Genomic DNA, 25,470 nt, shown 5'->3' on the forward strand with positions numbered 1-25,470 from the left:
GGGGGCTTCGAGTCCCTCCACATTAATAAAATCCGTCTCCGGGCTACTAGGGAGGCAAAGGCCAAGACATTGGCCTCTTTCACCCCCTGAACTCGTGGGTCTTCGGACACTCCAAGGATCGCTATCTCTGGACTTGGCACCACCCGTGTGTTAAGCACCTTGGACATTGCCCTTGCGAACCCTTGCCAGAACACTCTGAGCTCCGGGCATGCCCAAAACATGTGGACATGGTTTGCAGGGCTGCCCTTGCACCTCATACAACTGTCTTCTACCCCAAAAAACTTGCTCATTCTCGCTGCCGTCATGTGTGCCTGCTGGACCACCTTAAATTGAATTAGACTGAGCCGGGCACATGATGAGGAGGAATTCACCCTGCCCAGGACCTCTGCCCACAGACCCGCTTCCAACTCCTCACCTAGCTCCTCCTCCCACTTGCCCTTGAGCTACCCCACCGGGGTTTCCTCCGCCTCCTGTAGTTCCTGGTAGAAATCCAACACCTTCCCCTCCCCCACCCAGGTGCTGGAGACCACCCTGTCCTGTATCCTCAGTGGCGGCAGCGTCGGAAAGGTCACTACCTGTTTTTTCAGGAAGGCTTGTACTTGCAGATATTTAAAGGCGTTTCCTGGCGGCAGATTAAATTTGTCCTCTAGCGCCTTCAAACTGGGAAAGCTTCTGTCTATGAACAGATCTCCCATCCTCTGATGCCTGCCCTCTGCCAGCTCTGGAACCCACCATCCATCCTACCCGGGGCAAACCTGTGATTGTTGCATATTGGGGTCCAGACCAACGCTCCCTCCACCTTCTTGTACCTCCTCCACTGTCCCCAGATCCACAGTGTCGCCACCAGCACCGGACTTCCACTGAAGCAGAATCCTTCGCCGGGCTACCAGGGACGCAAAGGCCAGAATACCGGCCTCTTTCGCCTCCTGCACTCCCGGCTCATCTGACACCCCAAATATTGCAAGCCCCCAGCTTGGCTTAACCCTGAAATTCACTACCCTTGACACCATCCTCGCTACGCCCCTCCAGAACTCCTCCAACGCTGGGCATGTCCAGAACATGTGGGCGTGGTCTGCTGGACTCCCCAAACACCTCACACATCTGTCCTCACTCCCAAAAAACCAGCTCAGCCTTGCCTGGGTCATGTGCGCCCTGTGTAGCACCTTAAATTGTATCAAGATGAGCCTCGTGCAAGGGGAGGAAGAGTTTACCCTTCCCAGGGCATCCGCCCACGTAACCTCGTCGATCTCCTCCCCCAGCTCCTCCTCCCACTTACCTTTTAACTCCTCTGCCGAGGCATCCTCCTCCTCCTGCATCACCTGATTAGTTGCCGAGATCCTACCCCCTCCAACCCACACCCCCGAAAACACCCTGTCCTGGACCCTGCGCACCAGCAACAGCGGAAGCTCCACACCTGATGCCTAACGAACACCCTTGCCTGCATGTATCGGAAGGCATTTCCAGGGGGGAGCCCGAATTTCTCCTCCAGCTCCCCAACGCTCGCAAACTTCCCGTCAATGATCAAGTCCCCCATCCTCCTAATACCTGCCCTGTACCAGCTCCGGAACCCCCCATCCATTTTCCCCAGGACAAACCGATGGTTCTCCCGTATCGGGGACCACACCGAAGCCCCCACCTCCCCCCTGTGACGTTTCCATTGCCCCCAGATTTTGAGGGTCGCTGCCACCACCAGGCTTGTAGTGTACCTCGTCGGAGGGAGCGGCAGCGGTGCCGTCACCAGCGCCCCCAGGCTTGTGCTCACACAGATCGCCATCTCCAACCTCTTCCATGCCGCCCCCTCCCCCTCCATTACCCACTTGCGTACCATCGCCACGTTGGCAGCCCAATAGTACCCGCAGAGGTTAGGCAACGCCAGGCCCCCCCACCCCCCTGTCCCTGCTCCGCTCCAGAAACACCTTTCTCACCCCCGGGGTCGTCTTCGCCCACACAAACCCCATAATGCTCCTGCTGACCCGCTTAAAGAAGGCCTTCGGGATCAGGATGGGGAGGTACTGAAACAAAAACCTCGGTAGCACCGTCATTTTAACCGACTGCACCCTACCCGCCAGGGAGAGCGGCAGCATATTCCACCTTTTGAACTCCTCCTCCATTTGCTCCACCAGCCTCGTTAAGTTGAGCTTATGCAGGGCCCCCCAGCTTCTAGCCACCTGAACCCCCCAGGTATCTAAAACTCCTTTCTGCCCTTTTTAGCGGAAGCTCACCAATCCCCCTCTCTTGGTCTCCCGGGTGCACCACGAACAGTTCGCTCTTCCCCATGTTGAGCTTGGAGAAATCCTCAAACTCCCTAAGTATCCTCATCACCTCTGGCATTACCTCCACTGGGTCCGCCACATACAATAGCAGATCGTCCGCATACATCGATACCCGGTGTTCCTCCCCCGCACCAACCCCCTCCAGTTCCTAGACTTCTTCAAAGCCATGGCCATGGGCTCAATCGCCAGCGCAAAGGGCAGGGGGGATAGAGGACACCCCTGCCTCGTTCCTCGGTATAGCCGGAAATATTCCAACCTCCTCCTGCTCGTGGCCACACTCGCCACCGGGGCCTCGTACAGCAGCCTCACCCAGCTGACTAACCCCTCCCCGAGCCCAAACCTCCTCGACACCTCCCACAGGTACCCCCACTCCCCCCTATCAAAGCCCTTCTCCGCGTCCATAGCCGCCACTATCTCTGCCTCCCCCTCCACCGCTGCCAGCATAATTACATTCAGGAGCCTACGTACATTGGTATTCAACTGCCTCCCTTTCACAAAACCCATCTAATCCTCTGTATGACCCCCGGAACACAGTCCTCGATCCTCATGGCCAATATCTTTGCTAGTAGTTTCGCATCCACATTAAGGAGTGAAATTGGCCTAGACGACCCACACTGTAAGGGGTCCTTGTCCCGCTTCAGAATTAGAGAAATCAGCACCCTAAACATCGTTGGGGGCAGGACCCTCCCCTCCCTTGCTCAGACTAGTACCTTTTACATGATGCCGCCTCCAGCTGCTCCCCCCCCCCCCCCCCCCCCCCCCCCCCCGGACTGCACACCAACAGCGATCTCCTTACTCGCGGGGTCTTCTTATTCGCCCACACAAAGCCCGTAATGATCCTACTCACCTGCCTTGGAGTGAAGATGGGGAGGCACTGGAAGTCAAACAAAAATCTGGGGAGGACAGTCATTTTCACGGTCTGCACCCTCCCTGCCAGTGACAGCGGGAGCATGTCCCATCTTTTGAAGTCCCCTTCCATTTGCTCCACCAACCAGGTCAGGTTGAGCCTGTGCAGGGCATCCCATTTCCTGGCCACCTGTGTACCCAGTTGGCGAAAACTTTTCTCTGCCATCCTGAGCGACAGCTCTTTCAGTCTCTCCTCCTGTCCCTTGGCCTGGATCACAAACAACTCGCTCTTTCCCATGTTCAGTTTGTACCAAAATCCCTCAGGATCCGCAGAACCTCCCCCATCCCCTCCACAGGGTCCGAAATGTAAGGAGCAAATCATCCGCGGCCTGATGTTCCACCTCCCCGAACCAGTTCCTTGAGGCTCTCAGCGCCATAGCTAGTGGTTCTATAGCGAGGGCAAATAGTAACGGGGAGAGAGGACACCCCTGCCTCGTTCCCCGGTGAAGCTTGAAGTACCCCGACCTCGGCCAGTTTGTACATACACTTGCTACAAGCGCCTGGTACAGCAAGTTCACCCAGCCAATAAAGCCCTCGCCAAACCTGAACCTCCCCAGCATTTCCCAGAGGTACTCTCACTCCACCCGGTCAAAGGCTTTCTCTGCGTCCATCGCTGGTACCACCTCTGCCTCCCCTCCTTCTGTGGGCATCATAATATTCAAAAGTCTCCTGACTTTGGTATTGAGTTGTCTGCCTTCAACAAACTGGTCTTCTCTATCACCCCTGGGACGCGATCCTCAATTCTTGTGGCCAGAATCTTAGCTAGCAATTTGACATCCACGTTTAAAAGCTAAATCGGCCTGTATGACCCGCAATGTTCTGGGTCCTTCCCTCGTTTAAGAATGAGTGAGATCAAGGCCTGTGACATTGTTGGGGGGAGGGTGCCTTTCTCTCTCGCCTCGTTGAAGGTCCTCATCAGGAGTGGGCTCAATATTTCTGAAAATTTCTTATAGAATTCTACCTGGCTCTGGGGCTTCACCCGATTGCATGCCCTCTATACCCTTGACAATCTCCTCCAATTCAATCGGGGCCCCCAGCCCCTCCACCAGATCCTCTTCGACCTTTGGCAACCTCAACTGGTCCAAAAATTGCCTCATCCCTTCAGCTCCCGTCAGGGGCTCCGACTCATTTACTACAGAATTCCTTAAAGACTCCTTTCACCCCCCCTGGATCCAAGACCATGTTACCCTCCTTATTCTTTACTCCTCTGATTTTCCCTGGCCGCCTCCCTCTTTCACAGTTGGTGTGCCAGCATTCTACTCGCTTTCTCCCCATACTCATAGACTGCCCCCTTACCTTCCTCAGCTCTGCTGCCGCTTTCCCTGTGGTCAGCAGTTCAAACTCTGCCTGCAGACTCCGCCGCTCCTTCAGTAACCCTGCCTCGGGGGCCTCCACATATCTCCTGTCCACTCGGAGTATCTTGCTATTTTATTTTCATTATGTATCAAAACGATAGGCTTGATTGTCAGTGGGGTGGAAGAGGGGAGGCAAAGCTCCAGACTAGTCCTTCCTGCCTACGTGGGTGCATGAGCAGCTGCAGGGCATTGTTGTAGAGGGGCCCACCCGTCACAATTATGGCCAGTTGGATACTCTGGCTCTCCAGTTTTGAGATCACACCACAGTCCGTAATTGAACGGCGAGCCCATGAATTGGCCTCTCCAGGGAAGATTATGTTTGCAGTTTGCCACAAAGTTCAGAATTCTGGCCAACGGTTGCGTCCGACTGTGGGGGTTCATCGCCTCAGGAAAAATTCTGCCCCATGTTTTTGTGAGATTACTGTCCTCAAACTCAGCTTTGGGAAAGGAGAAAAAGAATTGTTGAGTGCTGGAACAAGCTAACCTCTCTTGCAAATTTACAGAATGCCTTGACCAATCACTATTCTTTGACTGAGCAAAACCTCACCAGTTAATCCCTTCTGGCTGCTACAAAGATACTGCATTGGTTATGTTTCAACATCACAGCAGATTTTCACTTGCTTTAAAGTGCTTTCATGATTTATTTTCCTTTCAGCTGCAGAAACTTTGTAATAGCCTTAAACTTTCCAGTTATTTCATTTTAGGGCTGGTGCAACTTTTCGATATGTTGCCCAGTTGAGACATGTAGGCCAGAGAGTTCCTGGTCTTCATCACCACCCCATCAGATTCTCCTGGGTAAAATATGGAGGCGATATCCCCAATATTTAGTCCATTTTCTGAGAAGAGCATTTCATAAAGCCACCTTTCCCCCAACAGTTGGATGGCAGACAGCTTAATAATCTGGACTGTAAACAGCCCTGTTTTAGTGCAGGAGAGGAAGTCCAAGAGGAAATGACTCCCTTCACAGTGAAAGGTCATCTATCTCTGACACATTAAACTAAACTAATTGTGCCACATTTGCTTGGAAGCAGGCCAGAAATGTACATTGGTACGTTAATTAACGTTAAGTTAATTAGGTAGATTGTCATTCTGTCACCTGGGCTTAATATTACTACTGCTAATCAACCACCTGTTAGTTTTTAAAAACAAAATGCAACTACTTCAATTTGCTTGGGAAAAATCTACCATTTCTGTTTTTCGCCATAGCATGCGTGCATTTCTGGGAAGCAAGTTTCAACCAAAACTATTTTAAGAATGATAGTATCATTGACATTTTTTTTCTACTTCCCTCCCTGCCTTTCGAAAGCTGATAATTCCCACCATAATTCTTTGTCACTTCTCCAAATTCTCCTGTGAGCGATTGGTCAATACTCTCTTATGTGATGTACGTTTGGACATTTTACTGTGCTAAAAATACTGGACAGATAGAAACGCTTTCTGGTTTGGCATTTTCGCACGTGGTTTACAGTTCATCAGTTGCCTCACTTGTTCCAGTGGTGAAATGTGTATATGCACATACGCACATTTTCTGTTTCCTGAGTTGTCAAACATCCTGACGAACATTGTTCTTTCAGACACCAGTTGCCTTTGGCAGACGTCACTGCATATTGAAGAATTTGCATCTGCTATCCATTCAAATTCTGTGCTGAATCATGCACTTTTCCCTTTATCATTTTCATCATATATGTACCCTCCAACAAATAATCAACAATAACAAATACAATGGCAATCCCCTGGCGAACTATCCTACCCACTCCCAAATGGCCCCCAACATTTTAATACAGAACACGAAAAAAAGAATCAAGAATCCACAATCATCTGGTATATAATCACCAATCCCCCACCCGCCCTCTGTTTGGTGTCATCCAATTCTTGAAAATGCATGATGTACAAAGCCCTGTGATTTGTAAAACCCTTCCGTTCTTCCCATAGACTCTAACTTCACTTTATCGAGCACTTTCTCGAGCATAAACTCCCAAAAGGTCCCCCACCATGCCAAGGCACAGGGCGGAGAAGCTGACCTCCACCCCAACAGGACCTGCCTTCGGGCAATCAGCGAGGCGAAGGCTTCTGCCTTCTGCCTCTGCACCCGCCTCCAACACCGGCTTATCCGACACCCCGAATGCGTCTAGGGGATCTGGTTCAAACCTCGCATGTACCACCCCTGAGAGAACCTTAAAAACCTCCCTCCAGTTTCGGAGAGGATCAAAACATATTTACGTGATTTGCAGGGCTCCTCCTGCAGCGTTCACAATTATCCTCCACCACTCCGAGTGGCTCATCCTCGTGAGGTGTGCTCCATACATCACCTTCAACTGTATCAGTCCCGACCTCACGCACGAGGTTGAGGCATTTACCCTCCAGAGCACCACACACCACAACCCCTCCTCCATGCCCTCCCCCAACTCTTCCTCCCACTTTGTCTTAATTCCCTCTAGCGATACCTTGTCTTTCCCCAGAATCACCCCATAAATCGCTGACACCACCCCCTTCTCCATTCCCCAAACAATGTAGGGGCCGGCACCATCGGAAAGCTTTGTATGTCCTTCCTGGTGAAATCTCAGGCCTGCATATATCTAAACTTCTTCACCTGCCCCAACACGCAGCCTCGCAGACCGGCCCCCAGAAACAGATCCTTTAATACCCTAACTTCCCTCTTCTCCCATCTCCAAAAACTCTCATCCCACTTCCCTGGCTCAAACCTATGGATCCCCTGAATCGGCATCGCCTTGACCCTGCCCATGACTTAAAGTACTGCCTCCAGATTTTCAACGTCGCCGCCACCACCACCGGACTCCCCGAATATTTTTCTGGGACGTCGGGAGCAGCGTTGTTGCCAGCACCCTCAACCCCGACCCCACCTGCACAAACTCTCCTCCATTCTAACCCACTTGGAGTCTCTTTTCTTCTTTATAAAATTTAGGGTACCCAATTATTTTTTTTTCCAATTAAGGGTCAATTTAGCATGGCCAATCCACCTAACCTGCACATCTTTGGGGTTGTGGGGGTAAAACCCATGTAGACACGGGAAGAATGTGCAAACTCCACACGGACAGAGACCCAGAGCCGGCATTTAAACCGGATCCTCCTCGCTGTACTCCCAGTGCTAACTACTGTGCCATATGCTTCCCGTGGAGTCTCTCTATTCTAATCCTAGCCACCTTCTTCCCCCAAATAAACAGAATCATGCCCTTTTCTAGGCAGTATAAACATCTTTCTGTTACCAGGAATAAATGTTAGATATTGCATCTTTCCCAAATATATTTTGAAAAATTAAGCTTGACCATATTATAAAGCTATGAAGTATTGCAAAGTTATGCAATCAAACAGGGATTTAGCAGAAATTGCTCCATTTCAAAGTAAGATTTCCAGAAAAAACAAAATTTACGTTTTCAATCTTTATTCGAGAACAGCACCAATCTTTTGCCTTTTTGAAATGTCAGCGCAATAGTGGAATATTGGGAAGCAGATATTAAGAGTTTTCAACATTCCTCCAGAGACCAATATCTAGAATATTTCCTTACTAGGAAAGAAATGGGATGGCAGTCCATGTCAAAATGTCGAACGTCCTGGACAAATCCAGGCTTGGGCAAGTGGCAAGTTGCATTTGTGCCATGTAAGTCCCAGGCAATGACCTGACCATCTCCTAGGAAAGAGTATATAACCATCGTCCCTTGATATTCAATGGCATTGCCATCGCTGAATCCCCCACAATCAACATCCTGGGGGTTACCATTGATTAGAAACTGAATTGGACTCGCCATATTAATACTGTGGCTACCAGGATAGTCAAAGGCGTGGATTCCTTTGGCAGTAACTCGCCGCGTGACCCCGCCCCAAAAAGCCTGTTCACTATCTACAAGGTACAAGTCAGGAATGTGATGGAATACTCTCCACTTGCCTGGTGAGTTCAGCTCCAACAACACTCCCTCAGCACCATCCAGGATTATTACCCCTCCCACAAACATTCAATCCCACCTATATGAACCATGACCAAGATGCACTGCATGAATTCGCCAAGGTTCCTTAGCACTTTCCAAACCCACAACCGCTATAATCTAGAAGAACAAGAGCAGCAGATACCTGGGAACCCCACCACCTGGAGGTTCCCCTCCAAGTCACTTGTAAATATATTGCCATTCCTTCACTTGCTGGGGCAAAATTCTGGAACTCCCTCCCCAACAGTACTTGTAGTTTACCTACACCTTCGGGACAGCAGTGGTTCAAGAATAAGAAGGCAGTTCACCACCATCACCTTCTGAAAGGCAATTAGGGATGGGCAATAAATGCTGGCCTAACCAGCGACCCCCACATAGAATCATAAATTTACAGTACAGCAGAAGGCTATTTGGCCGATCGAGTCTGGATGGGCCCCTGGAAAGTGCGCCGTACTTAGGCCCACACTATCACCGTAACACAATAACCCAACTTAACCTTTTGTATACTAAGGAACAATTTGGCATGGCCAGTCATCTTACTTTGGACTGGGGGAGGAAACCGGAGCATCCGGAGGCAACCCATGGAGACACTGGAGAGTGCGAAAACCCCAAGACTGGAATTGAACCTGGGTCCCTGGAGCTGTGAGGTAGCAGCGCTATCCACTGCCACCCATCTGTAAATTAATTTTTAAAAGGCTCCATTTTACTTCAGGGCAACATTGGATTTATGTCCCACTTATGTTTAGGACTCTTCTATTGTGATTTTTAAGTATAATATTATGCCGATTATAATAATAGTATTGCCTTTCTAGTATCTAGTATTCTAGGGTTCAATTATGTTCATGGGTCGAAATCACCAAGCATATAGGTAATTTGACCATTCCATTCCAGTGTCCAACGAGGTTGTATCCCAACTCCCTACCTCGCTCCATAGTCCACAATACGTTGGGTTAGTAAAAACCCATCGAATACAACTTTTAAGTGAATAATTAAGCTAAAGTCTGCTGTCTTTTGAGAGGCTCCACACCTTTACCGTGTGAAGAGGGTCTTCTAACTTTTTTTTCTCCTTGATCTGATCTGATTTTACAGGTTATGTTCCCTTGTCCCAGACTCCCTACTAGCAGAAAAAAGTTTCTAACTACTTGAACCAAAAGAGAAAATGCTGGAAAATCTCAGCCGGTCTGGCAGCATCTGTAGGAAGAGAAGAGTTAACGTTTCGAGTCCAGATGACCCTTTGTCTAACTACTTTAATTTCTTATCAAAATCTTGAAACGTTCCATTTTTAACTTTAACTATTCCAGGGAATGCAAGCATTGTTTATGTAATCTTGCTTCATAATTTACCCTTTGGAGTTGTGGTAATGTTCTAATGAATCTTCATTGCAGCCTTCCAAGGTCAGTAAATCCTGCACCCCCTCCTCCAAGGTCAATAAATCCTGCACCCCCTCCTCCAATAAATCCTGCACCCCCTCCTCCAATAAATCCTGCACCCCCTCCAAGGTCAATAAATCATGCACCCCTCCTCCAATAAATCTTGCACCCCCCTCCTCCAAGGTCAATAAATCCTGCACCCCTCCTCCAATAAATCCTGCACCCCCTCCTCCAAGGTCAATAAATCCTGCACCCCTCCTCCAAATGGTCACTCGGGTGGTTTCATCTCAACAAATTAGTTTCATCAGAATAAACTGCAAATAACTGTTTCGTCAAAGCAGTAACATTTTATGAGGGGTGGTACTGAGGTACAAACTCTGTCCTACACTTTCTAATGGTAGTATTGACCGTAATCTACTCAGTTTTCACTGATCAGTTGTCTAAACCAGTTGTAACCTACCTATGTGAATTGGTATTGCCTCTTCTCTCTAAATGTAATTTTTTCTTGCAGACATGGTGAATGGTGGAAAGCCAAGTCACTAGTAACGAGAAAAGAGGGATATATTCCTAGCAATTATGTGGCAAACATCAACACACTGGAAACAGAGGAGTATGTTGCTACTATTTCTTTACGTTAAATAATATACTTTTTGTTCAATAACTTACGAAAATTAAACACTTCAATCTTTGTCATTTTCTTGAGGTGGTTCTTTAAAGATATCAATCGCAAAGATTCCGAGAGACATCTGTTATCACCTGGAAATAAAACTGGTGCTTTCCTCATTAGGGAGAGTGAAACGTCAAAAGGTATGACTTTATAACTGCGACTCAAGTTGTATATCTGATCTGCCTGTACTGGATTATCAGGTTATGTCTGATTATTTAGATTGTTCTGTTCTGGTTAAATCCTCACTGACATCTCTTAAATTCTGTGCAGTTATGCATTCCCCAAATTTCAATTCTAATCTGAGAAATTAGCTGGAAATTATTAACATTGCGCTGAGAAAATCGCCTTCACTATAATTTTGAACTATTTGCTGATATGAAGGATAGAAAAATTACTTTATAACATGAGGATTGAATATTTTTTAATGTTTTTTTGACAGGTGGGTGTCTAGAATACAGAGGAAAATAAACCTCTTATTTTAGGAACCGACAGTTACCATGAAACAATTCCAGGTTATGGGATCTGTTCCACTCAACATTGTGCGTTAATTCCATTCTCCTGAGCTTTACCCATGGGGTTCTTACTTTGCTGTTTCCCACAGCAGCTGTCCTAGATTTAGGCTGGAGTTCTCCAGCTGGTGGGGTTCTCTTTCATGGCAGCAGCGCATGCCTGCCCACAGGATTCCCAGTGGCGTGGGATGGCTTCAATGGGAAATCCACCGCCAGCGAATGAAGCACTGCTGAGAAACACACGGCTGGGGGACTGGAGATTCCTGCCTGTCATTAGATATAATGAATGCAACAGGGGTCTCACCTCATCAGTGAGGAATTACAGAGATCTAACTCTCCCACTGGAGAGTAAGCAATAGCTGTACATCGCCTCTTTTTTGGAAGGCCCTCTTCTCCAAAATTAAGTGCCAGTCAGGCATTTTAACTTGACAACAGTTGGGCCTTCCTGAGGATGATGGACCCCAGGGTCAGAGGTCCCGCCCACTTGGAGTTGCAGCCAATCAGATGCTGCGGGTCAGCAGCAAGGACAGGTTAGTGGCTCTCTGCAGGTATACCTACCCCAATTCCTGATGCCAGGTTCTTCAATCATGCATTTAATGCCTTTGAGCCAAGTCATCATACAGCTACAAAAACTAAGGGAGGGTCACATCTGGTGTACTGTGTACTATTCTGGGTGTCTTGGGATATATTGACCTTGGAGGACAGTGCAGGATTTACTGACCTTGGGAAGTGTGCAATGAAGATCCATTAGAACATTACCACGACTCCAAAGGGTAAATTATGAAGCAAAATTACATAAACAATGCTTGCTTTCCCTGGAATAGTTGAAGTTAAGAATTTCATAGAATGTTTCAGGATTTTGAAAATAAATTAAGGTAGTTAGAAACTTTTTTCTGCTAGTATGGGAGCCTGAGACAAGGGAACATAACCTGTAAATTCAGATCCAAACCAGGCGATTCAGGAGAAAAGTTAGAAGACCCTCTTCACACAAGGTGTGGACCCTCTCTCAAAAGACAATAGATTTTAGCTTAATTATTCATTAGCTTAATTAATTATTTAATTAAATTTGTATTTGATGGGTTTTTACATACTCAATGTACTATGGAATATGGAGCTAGGTAGGGAGTTGGACAGGTGAACAGAATGGTTAAATTACCAAGATACGGGGCGGCATGTGGTGCAGTGGATAGCACTGGGACTGTGGCACTGAGGACCCGGATTCAAATCCCGGTCCTGGCTCACTGTCCATGGGGAGTTTGCACATTCTCCCCATGTCTGCGTGAGTTTCGCCCTCACAACCCAAAGATATGCAGGGTAGTGGATTGGCTATGCTAAATTGCCCCTTTAATTGGGGGGAAAAAAAATAATTGGGTACTCTAAATTCTAAACACAAAATGACCAAGATACATGGTGATTTCGACCCAGTGAACATAATTGAACCTTCTATAATTTTATTATAAATACTATCAAGAGAATACTAGTATTATAACAGTTGTGCTACTAAATTCACTTTTAAACCCTACTCTGTTCCTTTTCTCAGGTAGTTACTCACTGTCGATGAGAGATTCAGATCCACAGATGGGCGATATAGTTAAACACTACAAGATTCGATGTTTGGACAATGGCGGATTCTACATTTCTCCTAGAATTACATTCCTTGAGCTAAATGAGCTAATTAAACATTATGAAAGTAAGTATTTGCATTTGTACAATATATCTGATCTGTGGATTGATGAGTGAATTTTCATTCTAGAGGTGGGTAACAAGTTGGGACATTTCCTGGCTCAGTGCCAGCAAAAGCAAAAATTTCATTTTGTGAGTGGGGGGCAGTGCGGTAGCTGTTTCCACCAATCTGTTCTGTTTGTGTCAGCTTTTGGGAAGGTCAAGTTGGATTCAGACTTTCTGCCGGTTCTGCTTCTGAGGGATTGGTTCTCCCTGCCAACAGTTGATGCATGTCACCTTCAGGTGACATCCATCGCCTCCTTCTCTATTTCACCATCTAATCCAGGAATTTGGATGGTGTAGGAGAAAGGTCCAGTCTATGCTATGATCATGGCAGGAACCCATTTTTCACCCTTGGTATAGTCTCTTGTCAGAACGTCTCGTTCCTGGAAAGACACAGCAATTTTCTTGTTTTCCCGCCGTGATCTGATCCTGTTGCTTTTTCTGGATGATTTATTTGGTCTTGGGTGGTTTTAAGAAGTCGCATGCAGTACACAATTGTTGCTTCATCATCCGTAACGCCAGAGAAACATTTGCTTTTGAGTGAGCTGTGTTCTTGTGCACGAGCAGGAATTGACTCAAACGTTTGGTCAACAAACCTTGTTCCCTGGTTACCTTTTGCTTTTGAGATCTGAACCATGGTCCGTTATCACTCGCCAATTGCTCAGGGAAACTGCTAAAGCTTTTCCCCAATTTCTCAATTGTCTTCTCTGATGAGGTCTGTCATTTTTTTTTTTATAAATTTAGTGTACCCAATCATTTTTCCAATTAAGGGGCAATTTAGCGTGGCCAATCCACCTAGCTTGCACGTTTTTGGGTTGTGGGGGCGAAACCCACGCAGACACGGGGAGAATGTGCAAACTCCACACGGACAGTGACCCAGAGCCGGGATCGAACCTGGGACCTCAGTGCCGTGAGGCGGTTGTGCTAACCACTAGGCCACCGTGCTGCCCCTGATGAGGTCTGTCATAATATACATCTATGTATATAATGGAGTGCAGACAGGTAGTGATTGACACACAGGATGACCAGTGAGCACACACAGCACAGCAGCCAATCACCAGACAGGACACTACCACTATAAAGCCAGAGGGCACTAGGTTTCCCGCTCTCTCTGGACCCAGCCACCGAGACAGTCAGAGTTCTTGAGTTAGCCAGTGCAAACACCATGCGGTACCTAGAAAGTCTGATCAGTCTAGTGCTAGGTCTCCAGTCAAGTCAGTATAGTGTCAACCCACAGTTGAACATGTATATTAGCTAAGACGTTAAATAAAATTTGTGTTACATCTTATCCAGTGTTAGAGGTGTGTCTCTCGCTACACTGCAGCAAGTGCAGTACACGTCGACCCAACCTGCCTTACACATCATGGTACCACGGAGTGATACTGAAATTTGACGGACCTACCTCGAGTGAATCAGCGTTAACCAGCAAGCAGCCATCCGGTGACATGGAAAACGTCCACCCTCCGCAGCCCCGCATCGCCGGCAATCTCGGTGCAAACTGGAAGATCTTCGAACAAAAGTTCCTCCTATACATCAAAGCCACCGACCTGGAGGCAGCATCGGATGCCAGAAGGACCGCACTATTCCTCTCCACAACGGGGGAACCACGCCATCCACATCTACAACTCCCTTACATTCGCTGAAGATGAAGACAAAACTAAATTTAAAACAGTCCTGCTGAAGTTCGACAGTCACTGCGACATTGAGGTGAATGAGAGCTTTGAACGGTACGTTTTCCCGCCGAGGCTTCAGGCTAAGGATGAACCTTTTTGACCCATCTCCGCATCCTCGCGCAGTCATGTAACTATGACTCAACAGCTGATTCCATGATCCGGGATCAGATCGTTTTCAGGGTCCACTCCGATTCCCTTCGCCAGCAGCTCCTGAAAGTCAAGCAGCTGACCCTCACCATCTCATGCCAACTAGGAGTGTCCAACAAATCGATTAAAGCGACGCTGCGATTTGAGATCGTAGGACCTGACAGAGCATCCCTGTTCGGTGCTGGGGTCTGCAAACTCCTGAATCTGGTTCAGCGAGACCACACCAAGTCATCATCACAGGTGACGGCCTCACCTGATGAAAACTTCCAGGCTGATATTGATGACATCATCACGCAATACCACAGCGTGTTCGACGGAATGGGCACGCTCCCATACCAATACAAAATTCTGTTCAAACCGAACGGCACCCCTGTAATTCATGCACCACGTCGGGTGCCAGCACCCCTCAAGGATCGCCTCAAGCAGCAATTACAGGACCTCCAGGACCAGGGCATCATATCAAAGGTCACAGAACCCACGGACTGGGTCAGCTCCATGGTCTGCGTCAAGAAGCCGTCAGGGGAGCTTCGGATCTACATTGACCCCAAGGATCTAAACCGCAACATTATGCGGGAGCATTACCCAATACCAAAACGTGAAGATTGGACCAGTGAGATGGCTCATGCCAAATTCTTTACAAAGCTGGACGCCTCCAAGGGGTTCTGGCAAATACAGCTGGACGCATCCAGTCGCAAGCTGTGCACATTCAATACCCGTTCGGTCGCTACTGCTGCAAACAGATGCCTTTTGGCATCATCTCTGCCTCCGAGGTATTTCGCCGCATCATGGAACAGATGATGGAGAGTATCGAGGGGGTGCGAGTGTATGTTGACTATGTCGTCATCAGCTGGTCCACAACTCCCCAAGAACACATTGCTCGCCTTAAGCAGATATTCCAGAGAATCCATGAGCATGGTCTCCAGCTCAACATGGCCAAGTGCTCGTTCAGTCAATCAGACATCAAATTCCTTGGTGACCACATCTCGCAGCAAGGCGTGCGGCCAGATGCTGACAAGGTCTCGGCGATCGACGCCATGAAGACCCTGAAGGACAAAAAGGCGGTCCTCCGCCTTCTTGGGATGGTCAACTTCCTCGGGAAATTCATTCCCAATTTGGCATCCCACACCACAGCCCCCTCGTCAAAAAGTCAACGGAATTCCAGTGGCTACCCATGCATGAAAAGGAGTAGTGTGAGCTGATGCGAAGCTCACCACCGCCCCGGTTCTGGCGTTCTTCGACCCAATCAAGGAGACCAAGATATCCACTGACGCAAGCCAGGATGGCATTGGTGCGGTGCTCCTCCTAACGGGATAAATCCTCGTCCTGGGCTCCAGTGGTGTATGCCTCCAGAGCCATGATGCCCACTGAGCAACGGTACGCTCAGACTGAACAGGAATGTCTGGGCCTCCTAACGGGAATCGACAAGTTTCACGACTATGTCTATGGCCTGCCAAATTCACGGTGGAGACTGATCACAGGCCACTAGTCCACATCATCCAGAAGGATTTAAATGACTCCTCGGTTACAGCGAATCCTTCTCGAGCTACGCTGCTATGACTTTGTACTTGTCTACACGCCAGGCAAAGAGCTCATTGTTGCAAATGTCCTTTCCAGGTCCAGTACCACACCATGTGAACAAACTAACTTCATCTGCTGCATTGACGCCCAGGTGCAATTGTGTGCCACCAACCTTCCGGCCTCTGATGAGAGGGTCATCCAAATTCATGAGGAGACGGCCAACGATCCTCTGCTACAGCGTATGATGCAGCACCTTACAAATGGCTGGCAGAAGGGACAATGTCCCCAGTTCTACAACGTCAAGGATGACCTGACGGTGGTGGACGGCATCCTCCTGAAGCTCAACAGGATCGTGATTCCGCAGAGCATGCGAGCTATGGTGCTCGGCCAACTCCGTGAGGGTCACCTGGGGGTCGAGAAATGCTGACGCAGAGCTCGGGAGGCAATCTATTGGCCGGGCATCAGCCAGGACGTTGCCAACACAGTCCTCAACTGCCCTACATGTCAGAAATTTCAGCCAGCTCAACCCAAAGAAACTTTGCAGCAACATGAGATAGTGACTGATGTGTTGGGTAAGCTGGGGCTGCCAGGACTGCGTTTACTGCAGCAGTGAGTGAGACAGGCTTCCAACACTTGGAGAAATGCAGCTCTATTTTATTGAACTCTTAACTATCATACATACTTTAACTGTGGGTTGACATTATGTTGAGTTGACTGGAGACCTGAGGCTAACCTGACCAGACTATCTTGCCACCACATGGTGGATGTTCTAGTTGTTTCTCACAGGCTCTGACTGTCTCAGAGGCTGGATCCCCAGAGAGCGGGAAAACTAGTGCCCTCTGGCTTTATAGTGGTCGTGTCCTGTCTGGTGATTGGCTGCTGTGTTCTGTGTGTTCATTGGTCATCCTGTGTGTCAATCAGTGCCTGTCTGTGCACCATCATAAACTGTGTGTGTATATTATGACATCTCCCCTTTTTATTTAAAAAAAAAACGTGTATAGGTCAATAAATAGTGTGTAGGAGCCTGACTATATACAAAGTATGTGAATGTATTTACATGGGAAGGTGTCTAGTGCAGATAGGGCATACAACAAATTAGGAAGAAACAATATGTACAGATGTGTAAACGGATCACAAGGTAATGCAACATTCAGTCTATAAATTAAGTCTCTGTGGCGGGCGACGACTTCTGGTTGACCACATCGAGGGTGGGTCAGGGGTCACCTGCACTGGAACGGGCAGAGCTGCCTCCAATGTAGAGGGCGGTAAAAGAACTGGCAGATCAGTGGCCTCGTGGAAGGGCGCGTCCTGAGGAACCAGCGTGTGAGGCGGGACATCACGTTCAGGTGGCGAGTGTGGGAGCAGCCACAGTGCCCGCCTGTTACGCCGAAGAAAGAAGCCATCATGCATGCGAACGAGAAATGATCTCTGAGCCACTTGCTTAACCACCACAGCTGTGGCAGACCAGCCACCGTCGGGTAGCTGAACGCGAACTCGGTCAGCAGGGACCAGAGCAGGGAGATCTGTGGCGTGGGCGTCATACGCCGACTTGCATTGGGCCCGATAATGTTGCATCCTTTGCAGGACCGGAAAATTGTCAAGGTCCAGGATATGGATTGCCAGTACCGTCGTCCATAGTGTGCAGTTCATTAGTAGCTGTGATGGGGACAGGCCAGCGGACAAAGGTGTCGCCCTACAGGCTAGCAGCGCCAGGTTAAAATCTGAACCCGAGTCAGCAGCTTTGCATAACAGTCTTTTAACAATGTGGACCCCCTTTTCAGCTTTCCCATTCGACTGGGGGCTTGAAGTGACGTGCGTAAAATTGTACTGCCGGGCAAATTCCGTCCACTCCTGAATGAAGAAGCACAGGCCATCATCAGTCATGACCGTGAGTGGAATGCCATGATGGGCAAAGGTCTCTTTGCATGCCTTGATGACTGTTGCTGATGTGAGGTCAGTCAGTCTGACCACCTCTGGGTATTTAGAAAAATAGTCCACGCGGAGGACATAGTCTCGGCCCTTTGCATGAACGAGATCAATACCAACCTTGGTCCATGGGGACGACACCAGTTCATGCGGTTGCAAAGTCTCTTTCGGCTGAGCCGGCTGGAACCGTTGGCACGTTGGGCAATTCAGGACAGTGTTGGGGATATCCTGACTTAATGCATGGCCGTCGACTACTGCCAGATCGTCTTTTATATTATAGAACTGTGGGCACTGCCCCTTTTGCCAACCATCCGTGAGATGTCGCATGACCCGCTGGAGTAAAGGATCCCTGGCCGTCTCCTGACTAATCTGCATGACCCTTGCATCAGTGGCCGGAACGCTGGATGCACAGAACTTCACCTGAGCGTCGATCTGACAGACCAATTCTGACTGCTCGCACGGCGTGGTGATGGATCGAGAGAGTGCATCGGCCACAATGAGCTCCTTGCCCGCGGTGTAGACACGATCAAAATCGTGGTGGTGGAGTTTGAGGAGGATACGTTGTAGGCGTGGCGTCATATTATTGAGGTCTTTCTGGATGATTTGAACCAATGGCCTGTGGTCCATCTCGACCGTGAATTTGGGGAGTCCATACACGTAATCATGGAATTTGTCAATCCCTGTGAGGAGGCCCAGGCATTCTTCTTCAATCTGAGCATATTGCTGCTCAGTAGGTGTCCTGGCTCTAGATGCATATGCGACAGGGGCCCAGGTGGAGGATTCATCCAGCTGGAGGAGTACTGCCCCAATGCCAGCCTGGCTCGCATCGGTGGAGATCTTCGTCTCCTTGGCGGGGTCGAAAAACGGCAGTACCGGGGCCTTGCTGAGTTTCGCCCTGAGCTCACGCCACTCTCGCTCATGAGTGGGGAGCCACTGGAAGTCGCTAGTCTTCTTAACAAGATGATGGAGAGCTGTGATGTGTGATGCAAGGTTGGGGATAAACTTCCCAAGGAAGTTGACCATCACTAGAAGCGGAGGACCGCCTTCTTGTCCTCCGGTGTTTTTATAGCATTGATCGCCGGCACCTTGTCTGCATCTGGCTGAACACCGAACTGCGAAATGTGGTCGCCAAGGAACTTTATTTCTGCTTCACCGAACGAGCATTTGGCTCTGAGTCGGAGGCTATGCTCGTGATTCCTATGGAACACTTGTTTGATGCAATCGACGTGCTCCTGAGGAGTTGTGGACCAGACAATTATATCATCGACATACACTCGCACCCCCTCAATGCCCTCCATCATTTGCTCCATTATGTGGTGGAACATCTCCGAGGCGGAGATGATGCCAAAGGGCATCCGGTTGTAACAGTAGCGACCGAACGGGGTGTTAAATATGCCCAGCTTTCGACTGGACGCATCCAGCTGTATTTGCCAAAACCCCTTGGAGGCATCAGCTTCGTTAAGAACTTGGCATGAGCCATCTCGCTGGTTAGCTCTTCTTGTTTAGGTATAGGGTAATGTTCCCTCATGATGTTACGGTTCAAATCTTTGGGGTCGATACAAATGAGAAGTTTCCCTGACAGCTTTTTGACACAAACCATGGAGCTAACCCAGTCCGTGGGTTCCGTGACCTTAGAAATGACGCCCTGGTCATGGAGGTCTTGCAGCTGCTGCTTGAGGCGGTCCTTCAGGGGTGCCAGCACCCAACGTGGTGCATGAACCACATGTGTGGCATTCGGTTTCAGAAGTATCTTGTATCGGTAGGGGTGTGTGCCCATACCTTCGAAAGACGTAGTGGTATTGTGCTATGATGTCATCTAATTGGGTTTGGAAGTTGACATCTGGCGAGGCCGTTGCCTCAGCGGGCGACATGGTGTGAACCCGCTGCACAAAATTCAAGATTTTGCAGGCCTGAGCACCGAGCAAGGAAGCTCTGTTGGACCCTACTATTTCAAAACGCAGGGTTGCTTTTGAAGAACGATGGGATACCGCAAGCTGGCATGAGCCACTGGCAGCAAAGGCATTGCCAAAGTAGTCGAGGATCTGGCAGGCCGGTGGAAGAATGTTTGGCTTGACGCGAATGGTGTCAAGGTCAGACTTTGAAATGAGGTTCGCTGAAGCGCCGGTGTCCAGCCTGAAGCGTATGCGAGCCTTGTTGACCATAAGGGTGGCACACCACTCGTCATCCGGACCAATGCTCATCACTGGGAGTTGTTTCACCTTTTGACGGAAAGCAGCGTATGCTTGGTGATGATGCCCACCCGGAATGGGGATGTGAAGCCCTTAGTGTCGGGACCTGGAACCATGTCGGAGTCGAAGTCTGCAATGGGTTGCTGTACTGACCGATGTTCCTGCGCTGCTGCTGGGATCGCTGTGTGTTGGGCAGTTGAGCAGATCTGTACAGGGCTGCATAGTGGCCAAGCTTGCCACACTGGAGACAGCATCGAGATTTTGTGGGACATTGCCGCTTTAAGCGGCAGAGCCACAGTTGTTGCACGTCATGGCGCCGACGTCCGGACGCTCCGTGCGCCACCGCGAATGCATGGTGAGGTCGAACGATGAGCGCACCTGCGCAGTTCAGTTGTCAGCCTTGCCGTCCCCTTGGTCATTGCGCACATGCACAGGAGCCCGGGAAAAGTGCACAAAATGGCCGCCCTCATCCAGACTCAGGCCCTGGAGCTGTTTTATGGCCTGCACCCGCTCCGCATCGTGGGGGCCTTGCCGCGCCGTCTCTGCCGCCTTGATATGGGAGTACCGGTTATTAGCGTGCTCATGGTCGTGACAGGGATTCGGCAATATATAGAGTGGACGTTCAGAGACTATTTCCTCGGGTGGATGTAGCTATTACAAGGGAGCATAACTATATAAGATTCAGGGTGGGAGATATGGGAGGGATGTCCGAGGTAGGTTCTTTACTCAGAGAGTGGTTAGTGTGTGGAATAGACTGCCTACTGTGATAGTGGAGTCGGACACTTTAGGAACTTTCAAGCGGTTATAAGGCAGACTATCTCGAAGTAGGTCCGTCAAACTCAAGCATGACTCACTGGTACCATGATGTGTTGGGTAAGCTGATTCTGCGAGGACTGCGTTTACTGCAGCAGTGGGAGAGAAAGGCTTCCGACGCTTGAAGAAATGCAACTCTATTTTTATTGAACTCTTAACTATCATACATACTTTAACTGTGGGTTGACATTATGCTGGAGACCTGAGGCTAACCTGACCAGACTATCTTACTCCCACATGGTGTATGTTCTAGTTGTTGCTGACGGGCTCTGACTGTCTCAGAGGCTGGATCCCCAGAGAGCAGGAAAACTAGTGCCCTCTGGCTTTATAGTGGCCATGTCCTGTCTGGTGATTGGCTGCTGTGTTCTGTGTGTTCATTGGTCATCCTGTGTGTTAATCAATGCCTATTTGTGCACCATCATATACTTGTGTGTGTATATTAAGCGGGAGAATCCAGCTAAGAAGGTTGTGCAGTGCTGGTCCGAGGAGACAGAAGAGCTCTTGCGTGACTGCTTGGAGACAGTGGACTGGTCCATATTTAAGAACTCAGCGACTAACTTAAATGAGTATGTCACCACCGTCACAGACTTCATCAGCAAATGTGTGGACGACTGCATGCCAAAGAAAGCAGTACGTATGTTCCCCAACCGAAAACCATGGCTCAACCGCAAGATTGACTCCCTACTGAAGGAGAGATCTGAGGCGTTCAAGGCAGACGACCCTGTCCTATACAAGAAATCCAGGTACGACCTCAGCAAAGCCATCCGAGATGCCAAGAGAGAATATCAAACTAAGCTAGAGTCACAGACAGACTCTCGGCGGTTGTGGCAATGACTAAACAACATCACGGGTTACAAAGCGAAGCCGAGCAGTATCTCTGGCAACAGCGCACCCCTCCCCGATGAACTTAATGCATTCTATGCTCTGTTTGAGCAGGTAACCAACAATCCGCTATCGAGTGCCCCAGCAACCCATAATTCACCCATACCCACCATCACAGTTTCCGAAGTCAGATCGGCCTTCCTGAAAGTGAACCCACGGAAGGCGATGGGCCCGGATGGGATCCCTGGTCGTGCACTCAGAGCCTGCGCATACCAGCTGGCAGAGGTATTCACAGACATCTTTAACCTATCCCTACTCCACTCCGAGGTCCCCACCTGCTTCAAGAAGGCCACCATCATACCGGTACCAAAGAAGAACCAGGCAACGTGCCTCAATGACTACCGCCCGGTGGCCCTGACGTCAGTTGTAATGAAGTGCTTCGAGAGGCTGATCGTGAAGCGCATCACCTCCATACTCCCGGAACGCCTTGACCCACTTCAATTCGCATACCGTCGCAACCGGTCCACATCAGACGCCATTTCCCTGGCCCTCCACTCATCCCTAGAGCATCTCGAAAACAAGGACTCCTACATCAGACTCCTATTTATTGACTGCAGCTGCGCCTTCAACACCATAATCCCAGCCAAGCTCATATCAAAGCTCCAAAATCTAGGACTTGGCTCTCCACTCTGCAACTGGATCCTTGACTTTCTGACCAACAGACCACAGTCAGTAAGAATAAACACCAACACCTCCTCCACAATAGTCCTCCATACCGGTGCCCCGCAAGGCTGCGTACTTAGCCCCCTACTCTACTCCCTGTACACACGTGACTGCGTGGCAAGACTTGGTTCTAACTCCATCTACAAGTTTGCTGACGATACGACCATAGTGGGCCGGATCTCGAATAACGACGAGTCCGAATACAGGAGGGAGATAGAGAACCTAGCGGAGTGGTGTAGCAACAACAATCTCTCCCTCAATGCCAGCAAAACTAAAGAGCTGGTCATCGACTTCAGGAAGCAAAGTACTGTACACACCCCTGTCAGCATCAACGGAGCCGAGGTAGAGATGGTTAGCAGTTTCAAATTCCTAGGGGTGCACATCACCAAAATTCTATCCTAGTCCACTCACGTCGATGCTATCACCAAGAAAGCACAACAGCGCCTATACTTCCTCAGGAAACTAAGGAAATTCGGCATGTCCACATTAACCCTTACCAACTTTTACAGATGCACTATAGAGAGCATCCTATCGGGCTGCATCACAGCCTGGTATGGCAACTGCTCAGCCCAGGACCGCAAGGAACTTCAGAGTTGTGAATACCGCCCAGTCCATCACACAAACCTGCCTCCTTTCCATTGATTCCATCTACACCTCCCGCTGCCGGGGGAAAGCGGGCAGCATAATCAAGGATCCCTCCCACCCGGCTTACTCACTTTTCCAACTTCTTCCATCGGGCAGGAGATTCAGAAGTCTGAGAACACGCACGAACAGACTCAAAAACAGCTTCTTCCCCACTGTCATCAGACTCCTAAATGACCCTCTTATGGACTGACCTCATTAACACTGCACCCATGTATGCTTCATCCGATGCCAATGCTTATGTAGTTGCATTGTATATATTGTGTTGCCCTATTATGTATTCTCATGTATTTTCTTGTATTTTCTTGAATTCTGTTAAATTCCCTTTTCTTCCCATGTACTGAATGATCTGTTGAGCTGCTTGCAGAAAAATACTTTTCACTGTACCTCGGTACACGTGACAATAAACAAATCCAATCCAATTATGACAGTGACCTCTCCATGGTCCAAAGCCTGTGTCGACCTTTTCCACGCCAAGGGGCGTGACTATGTCATCCTGGTCGACTACTTCTCCAGTTAACCATAAGTGGTGAAACTGTCTGTCCTCGCATCGTAGGCAGTGATCAAAGCCTGCAAAGAAATGTTAGCTAGGCATGGGATACCGCTCACGCTGATGAGTGACATCGGTCCCTGTTTTTACAGCCAGGAATGGTCTGATTTTGCACACTCCTACAACTTCCGTCACATTACCTCCTTTATTATCTTAAAAAAAAAACAACAAAAAGGAAGGGGGGGGGGGGGGGAGAGATGTCATAATATTTATTTATGTATATAATGGAGTGCAGACAGGCAGTGATTGATACACAGGATGACCAGTAAGCACACAGAACAGAGCAGCCAATCACCAGACAGGATAATACCATTATTAAGCCAGAGGGCACTAGGTTTCCCGCTCTCTTGGGACCCAGCCTCTGAGACAATCAGAGTTCTTGAGCTAGCCAGTGTAAACACCATGCGGTAGCTGGTAAGTCTGATCAGGCTAGTACTAGGTCTCCAGTCAAATCAGTATAGTGTCAACCCACAGTTGAACATGTGTATTAGTTAAGACTTTAAATAAAATTGTGTTGCATCTTATCCAGTGTTAGAGGTCTGTCTCTCGCTACACTGCATCAAGTGTAGTCCACGTCGGTCCAAATTGCCTAACACATCAAGGTCGACTTCGTATTGACGGCAATTTCTGGCCAGTTTAAATGAGTGCTGACTGTAATTAAAAGCATGCATCCTTCAAATAGTCCTGTGTAAACAGCATGTACCCATTTACCAACCCTCCCCTGGGTATTCCTATAAATGTAATGGTGGGAGGTTTCACACCTTCACAAGACAAATACATATCGCCTCCTTCTCTATTTCACCATCTAATCCAGGCCACCAGATATAGCTTCTTGCTATCTCATTCATTCTCACAATTCCACAATGGCTGTCGTGTAATTGGTTCCCCACACGTCGTCTTAATGGTGGTGGCATGATTACACTAATTCCCCACGCATCATCCTACCTGTACAGGTAACTAAAATCTTCGAGTGGAATATGACTACAAAGCAAGGTTTACTCCTAAGGTCTTGCGATGCACCTCGGTGAATATTGGATCACTTTGGATTTTCTACTTCACTTGTCCTGAGGTGACTGGAATATTGTCTACCTGTTCAAAGTACAAGATACATCAGCTGAAACTACTTTTTGACAAACTAGTTGGGAAAGCCCATCTGCATTACCATAAATGCTTTACTGGTGATACTTCGTACTATATGTATGTGCTAACAACGATGCCCATCTCTGCATGATTCGGTGATGGAATCCCTGTATGCGGTCCAAAGATTTATGGTAATGGACGATGATCAATTAATAATGCGAATTTCGCCTATGGCCATACTAGTCTGAAAAAATAATGTGAATTTCCTCCTTGATGGAACCTTTAATCGCCAAGATAATTCCAGAGGCTTTTTTGATTTTGTATATTATTTTCCGCTTTACTCATAATTCTGAATGCAAAGGCTATAATTTCTCTTCACCTGAAGGCATGTTGTGGGATACCACTGCCCCAACACAATAGGGTGATGTTTCACGCACTATTGTAGGAGTAGGTTTGGGTCAAAATATCTCAGGACTTCAGACTTGAGCAGTGCCTCCTTGGCTTGCATGAATGCTTTCTCCCATTGATCCACCCATTTCCACTTTTTTATTTTGACACTGTAAGGTGTCAAAATGGCCACTAAATTGGGGACAAACCTTCTGTAGTAATTAAGTAAGCCTAGGGGCAGCACGGTAGCATTGTGG

The 25,470-nt window shown here is 48.6% G+C and overlaps 1 protein-coding gene across 2 annotated transcripts in view; it reads left to right on the forward strand.

Moving 5' to 3' along the window:
• Window positions 1–25,470, forward strand: part of lyn (LYN proto-oncogene, Src family tyrosine kinase) — a 147,350-nt gene that overhangs the window by 66,346 nt on the left and 55,534 nt on the right. For both annotated transcript variants that reach the window (XM_038809384.1, XM_038809383.1), the window contains exons 5-7: window positions 10,354–10,452; window positions 10,546–10,649; window positions 12,559–12,708. In XM_038809384.1, the coding sequence (XP_038665312.1) occupies window positions 10,354–10,452; window positions 10,546–10,649; window positions 12,559–12,708 (353 nt within the window). The remainder of the gene's footprint in view (window positions 1–10,353; window positions 10,453–10,545; window positions 10,650–12,558; window positions 12,709–25,470) is intronic.

The sequence above is a fragment of the Scyliorhinus canicula genome, chromosome 10 (assembly GCF_902713615.1).
Source record: "Scyliorhinus canicula chromosome 10, sScyCan1.1, whole genome shotgun sequence".
NCBI classification, from domain to species: domain Eukaryota; kingdom Metazoa; phylum Chordata; class Chondrichthyes; order Carcharhiniformes; family Scyliorhinidae; genus Scyliorhinus; species Scyliorhinus canicula.